General features: G+C 53.8%; 1 protein-coding gene across 3 annotated transcripts in view; it reads right to left on the bottom strand.

Moving 5' to 3' along the window:
- Hmga1 (high mobility group AT-hook 1) overlaps positions 1-6,128 on the bottom strand; it is a 7,521-nt gene extending 1,393 nt beyond the window's left edge. Inside the window, exons 1-4 of one of the 3 annotated variants that reach the window (XM_015487571.2) lie at positions 3,940-6,128; positions 2,079-2,162; positions 1,336-1,386; positions 40-195 (exon numbers count right to left, since the gene is read on the bottom strand). In XM_015487571.2, the coding sequence (XP_015343057.1) occupies positions 142-195; positions 1,336-1,386; positions 2,079-2,162; positions 3,940-4,041 (291 nt within the window). In that variant the 5' untranslated portion in view covers positions 4,042-6,128 and the 3' untranslated portion in view covers positions 40-141. Of the gene's footprint in view, positions 1-6; positions 196-1,335; positions 1,387-2,078; positions 2,163-3,906 lie in introns of those variants that run through there. The other 2 variants (XM_048805132.1, XM_015487570.2) reach the window with 2 other exon arrangements.
- Between the last annotated feature and the right edge of the window lie 211 nt (positions 6,129-6,339).

Raw genomic sequence — 6,339 nt, 5'->3', positions numbered from 1 at the left:
GGTGGGGAGGGCGCACGGGGGGGTGGCGGGCCCAGAGGTGTCAGTGGGCCTGGGGGAAGGGGAGGGCGGTGGGAGCGGAGTGAAGCTGTCCAGTCCCAGAAGAAAGCTGCTCCTTGGGGAGGGAGCAGGCGGCACGGGCGGTCACTGCTCCTCTTCAGAGGACTCCTGCGAGATGCCCTCCTCTTCCTCCTTCTCCTGCAGAAGTGGGCAGAGCAGCTCTGGGTCTGGACCCCTCCTCTATCCCAGAGGCCGTCCCCACCCCTCCCTGCACTCCCAGGCTCTCCAGAAAGGAGATGAGTCAGGGCTGAGTGTGTGGGTGACTCAGCAACCTCCAGCCCTGGGTTTCATTCATAAAAATGAAGAATTTAAAAGGGGGAAAAAAAACACACACATGCTGCTCACACACAGCCAAAGCCAGGCCCCTCGGCCCAGGGGAGGGCAGGGCTCTGCAGAGGAAGTGACTGGCTCTCTCCAGGAGGGAGAAGAGGCAGCCTGGAGAGGGAGAGGAATCAGGAAGGGGCAGCAGAGGGCAAGCCCTGGGGTGGGCGCAGAGAAACAAGATGGCCTTGGCCCACAGGGCAGGCCCTGAACTGTGGAGCTGGGCCCGAGTCCTGAGTGGCCAAAGGCTGACCCCAGCCCAGGGTGGGGAGGAAGGGGAAGCGCAGGCTGCCTGGGCTCACTCACTGGGCGGGAATGCTGCGACACCACAGGGCCCGCAGCCCCTGTGCCAGGCACAGACTCCAAAACAACTTGTTTCCTGTTACTCACTCCTGGGGCCTAGCCAAGAGTGCCCCCTAAGCCTCCCCTACCCCATGGCCCAGCTCTAGCAATGAGTGCCTTGGGAGTGGAGGGGCAGGTGAAGCGTAGGAAAGGGCGAGGAACAGAGGAGACTGTGCACTCCTCGGGACAGCCTGCCACCAGCTACCTGGAGCCCAGAAATGAATGGTGCCTCCCCATGAGGGGAGGTGAGGTCACAGTGTAACTCCCAACCAGCCTGGAACTAGCAGGGCTGAGCTGAGCTGCTTTGCCATTTTTGCTCTTTCCAAGAACATCCTAGTACCCCCCCCCCGCGGCTTTTCTTTAGCATCAACTAGATGACTCCCAAAGTCTATGCTAGGAGCAAAGGGGCTGCAGAATGTGTGGGCGACCACTCCTCATGGGCACAGTCCTATAAAAACCCTGGCAAACCCCTTCCCTTCTCTGGACCTATGTGGACATGTGTCATGTCCTGGCATTCCTGTTGCTGCAGGTCAGGGACAAGAGTCGGTGCACAAAACTAGACACTGAATTCTTAACCCCCACCCCAAAATGAGCCACTGAAGCAAGAACACCTACCAGTTTCTTAGGTCTGCCCCTGGGTTTCCTCCCTGGAGCTGTGGTGGTTTTCTGGAGGGTCAGAGAAAATATCCCGTAAGTAAAAAAATGCTAGGAAGCCCCCACTCAGTGCCCAGTGCCCATTAGTGAGGAGAGGAAAGGGAGGTACAGAACTACCCACTGTGCTCACGGCAACCCAGGACTCACCCCAAAGGCCCACCCAAGTCCAGCTGCTGATGACTGGCCAGCCACACTTGCCCCCCACCCAACATACACACACACCCCCTGCCCCCTCCTCCACCTGTGACTCAGAGGATATGAGTCGTGTGTCAGAAAAAATAAAACACAAAACAACCCTTCTGAAAGGCTCATGCCACTGGGAATCTGGCCTTCCCTGCTTATCCCCACCTCTTTGGGCTCCAGGGACCCCAAGGGTGAAGGGGACATTCTTGGCCTGGGGCTGGAAGAAGCCCTTTACTCTCCCCATATCGCCACCTTTCTCCAGACTGGAAAGCCACCCAAACTTCTGACTTGATTTCCCCACCATCAGTGACAGGGCCAAGGCCACAGAAGAGACCTCAGTCATGACCCTGCTTCCCACGCTTAGCAAAGACCCACCACCCACTATGTACCAGGATGGGGTGGGGTGAAGAATCAGGACAAGCAGTCTCTTCCCAGCCTCCCTACAGATAGATGTGCCCATGAAAAACCAGAGGGGCCTCTCTCCAGTGGCCCAGGTGGGGCTATTTCCCCTCAAGCCTCACCCGGGTCTTGGCAGCGCCCTTGTTTTTGCTCCCCTTTGGTCGGCCCCGAGGTCTCTTGGGTGTTGGCACTTCGCTGGGTTCCTTCTGCAGAGATAGAAGGAGGCAGTCAGGGTCATAGCCACCACCTGTCTGTCCAAGCCCCTTCAGAAGACACCCCTGTGCCCCACCCAGCAGGGTTAAGTTAGCAAGAAAATTCCTGACCCAGTCAAACAGAACCAAGGCAGGAGGCTGGCAGGAGGCCAGACAAGAGGCCAGCCCTTCAGGATTCAGGGCCTCAATGTGACCATTTTTCAAAGCCCTCCATCCCCACCACCACCACTTTCTTCCCTGGAGGTTTCTGGGACAATGAAATGACAAGAAGCCAGAAGACCTCTGGGAAAGATGCCATGGGCAGGAAGAAACTCTTAGATGGTCCTGCTCCTGATCTTGGGCAAAATACTTAATGTTGGAGCCTCAACCTCCACCCTACAGGAGGTCATAAAACCAAATCAATATGAGGCAAATATTTGGCACTGGCCTTGATCATTATCACCTTTCTCCCATAAGATATGCTGAAAACTGGGGAGACTCCTAGAGAAATTATGCCTAGACTCCAGAGATCCCTACCACTGTTGCTGAATTTTAAAAGCCCAAGACAAAATAAAAAGCTTCTGCATAACACATAGAAGGACACTCTTAGGGGCAGCTCCAGGGGCCCTTTATAAGCATGGCCCTGTAACCCCCCGACCTCTGCCAAAAGGTGGAATAAGGGAGGCAAAGGGGCTGGGCTAAGAGGATGAATCCAGCACCCTGTCCTGAAGGTGCTGAATTCACCACACAATCAAGACTCTTTCTCTTTGGTTACCAGGGATTGAACTCAGGGGCACTCTGCCACTGAGCCACATCCCCAGCCCTATTTTGTATTTTACTTAGAGACAGGGTCTGAGTTGCTCAGTACCTCCTTATTGCTAAGGCTGGCTTTGAACTCTCGATCCTCCTGTCTCAGCCTCCCGAGCCACTGGGACTATAGGCGTGCCACTGCACCCAGCAGACTCTTTCTTAATTCATAGTCTCCTGAGACTCCCTGGCTACAGCTGGGAAGACCTGCAGGTGTAACAACCTGCCTCGTGCTGAAGGGACGAGGCCAACTTCAATTCTTCTGTTCCTCAGGAAGAGGAAGTAACTAGGCTTCAACAACCATCCCTTGCTTGGGAGACAGCTTCCTTCCTGTGACAAGATCTCTGCCACATTAACAGGTGGCCACATTCCCTAGGGTGCCTAACACTGCCAAAGCAGTCACCCCACCCCACTATGGGACATTATAGGGTAGCAGCACCAAGGTTACTGCCACTAATTACCCAACACCTTCAATTTCTTGGGCCTCATTAATGTTTTCAGAGCCAGGGACAAAGCCCACCTGAGGACTACTTAAATTGTGGCCTGCGAATAGGTGCTGGCCCAGGAATTCATTATGGGCCTGAAATGGACAAAAATTGACAGTGTATAGAAACTTGTACAGCAAATTGACAAGGAGTAATCTTATATGCACTGAATCTTATGATTAAAACCCTGGGAGATAAATCACTGACCTCTGTGTAGACCACTGGGTTGTTTCTGGCCTGGATTTCTGGCACTGGCTTTAAAACCACCTTATCTTGAGTTCCTCAGGCCCCAGGACACTCTCCTGGGATGTCTGAAGGATCTGATTATACAGTCGTCGTACAAGTTATGAGCACACAGACATGCAGGCATGATTCTGGACCCTTCCATGCCATGTCCACACTTACCGAGCCACCAAGCACCTCCCTAGCCCCAAAGGGTAAATCGAGGCAAAGTTTTGGACACCCACCTGACTCCCTACCAGCGCTGTCCCGGGACTCACCGGAGGCTGCTTGCGCGGCCTGCCCCGGCCTCGCTTCTCAGTACCATCCTTTTCCTGCTTGGAGGCCAAGGGCTGGCTGGACTTTGAGCTTGACTCACTCATCTTCCTTCACTATGGAGCAGATGAAGAGCAAGGCTGGGATGCTGGAGACAGAAAAAGTAAATCTTAAACAAAACATCAGCTTCAGCAATCTTCTTCCTCTCACCACCCCCACCCTGGACACACTGCAGGAACTGCCTGCTTCCAGTGGACCCCAGGACTCCGACCCTACCCTAGACAGAAGGTGCTGCCCATCCCATACATGCTACCACGGAGTGGAGGGGTGGAGCAGTGCCGTTGGTTCTAATCAGCTCCTTATCTTTTTTTAGAAGGGTTCTTTGTTGTCCTGCAGCCACAGGGGTGGTGCCATGAGGTGCTGCCAGCCCAGACCTGGTAAGGCAGCCCAAGGACAAAGGTGAGGGGAAAATGGGATCCCACAAACTGCCAAGGACCCCTCCCTCTTGTCAGCAGCTGCTGCTCTCTCTTGTGAAAACCATGCCTAGGCAGTTCTGAGGGGAGTAAAAAGTCAAGTGGAAAAAAAGAAACCGTGGTATCTGCAGCCATGAATGTCATCCCCCTGCCCCTGCACTGACACTGCCTATCTGGCAAGGTCCCAAGCCTGAGGACCAGATGCTAAGAAGGGCCAATCAGAGTGTGGGGATGTCAACCAGCCAGTTCTCTCTGCTCTCTCCCAGGGCAAACTCTAAAGGATTCAGAGATGGAGACAACTGAGGGAGAGAGGAAATGGCTGAATGTGCAGAGGGTGAGGGAAAGGAGCTGGGGATGTCCTCTCCCCCCAACCTGGCCCACCTGGAGACAGATGGGGCTCACTTACAGGAGGGGTGGGACTCCAGAATGGAACCTTCCTGGGAGACCTATATCTCTACCAACCTGTCCTTGGTTAGGGGTGGGCACAAGTGGCCCCACTTCTGAAAGTCTGCCCATCTGTAAGATGGGCACAAGGCAGCACCTGCCTCAACACCCTACCCCCAGATCTTTCCAGACTGCTGAGGCTGAACCAGGCAGTATTTAAAGAGACTTGGATGGAAAGACATCTCACTCACCACAGTGAGAACTAAACTTTTTGAAGATGTTTCTTTTCTCTTTTCAGATTTTGAGGCAATTTCCAATTTTAACCCAATGACAAGAAAACATTTTTGGAAACTTGATTTTTGAAGGGCTCCGACCCCATTCTCGAGCACTTAAGAGACCCTGCAGATGGCAGGACTTTGGTAATCATTCTATTTTATAATATTTCAGACTGGGAGACCCTTTTAAACAGGGTGGTTGGTGATTTATCCTGCTCCATCATTAGTGGCTTGCTCTGCTCTGTAATTACAGGCAGTGATTAGGATCTCACATTACACCACAGGTCCCCCCTCAAACTAAACATCAAAATTAATCAGCTAAATGAGTGCTGACCTCACATGAGGTCTGCCTCAGGCCCTCTCAGAGGGGGTTCAGGTGGGGAACCAGTCTCTCTGGAAGCTCTCATGCTGTCTGGTTTCTCTACCCACCTCTGACTATAAGGGACCCCTTAATTCACCCACTCCCACCTTTCAGTTAGGTCCCCACTGAATGAAGGAGGCAGGCCCTGTCATTAATAATAAGGCCAAGGAAGGCTTGTCTTTTCCACCTGTTTCTGAACATCAGGGAGGCCTGGCTTGGAGAAGCCACATTTCGGGCCCAATACCAATCCCTGTTTGTAATAAGCCCTTCTGAGCCTTAAACCTATCTCCTCCATACAACGTGCAGTGTGTGTGGCCCTTAAATGATTAGAATTCTGCAAAAATAATTCAGAAAAAATCTGGCAGCTCCATTATTTTCCAGGAAAAAAAAAAAGTGGCCCAGAGAAGCCCGATGAGTGGCCCAAGGTCACACAGCAAGTTGGCGAGAAGGATGGAGTAGGTTCTCAGTGGCCCTTCCAGTCCGCCACTTTGTACAGGGCCTAGCAGCTAGTTAAAACTCGATTGCCCCCAGCTCCAGACCGACCCTGGGTGACTCTGCTAGTGTCTGCAGCCGGCCTACAACCGCCGGCCAGCCGGACTAGGAGCTAGGGCGCGCGGGGGGAGGGGCGCAGGCCATTCCTGCAGGCGCGGGAAACTAGCGCACCCCGACCGCATGCACCGCCACGCGGGTGCACCCGGCCCCACTTCCTGCCAGAGGGGGCACCCAAGCCCGCCTTGGGGCAGGAAACCTGGCGCGCGCTAGAGGAAGAAAACCCCCTCTCCTCCCTACCTTTCCCGAAAAATAAAACCCCAGAAAAAAAAAACAGAAACGGGGAGTCAAAGGGACTAGTTCCAACAGAGCCCAGCAAAGCAGAGAAACCAGTTTGTGGGGGCGGAGGGCACTGGGGGCTGA

Source organism: Marmota marmota, unplaced genomic scaffold (genome assembly GCF_001458135.2).
Source record: "Marmota marmota marmota unplaced genomic scaffold, marMar, whole genome shotgun sequence".
Lineage (NCBI taxonomy): Eukaryota > Metazoa > Chordata > Mammalia > Rodentia > Sciuridae > Marmota > Marmota marmota.
The sequence above is the reverse complement of the archived record's forward strand: the minus strand, read 5'-3'. Positions and strand labels throughout refer to the sequence as shown.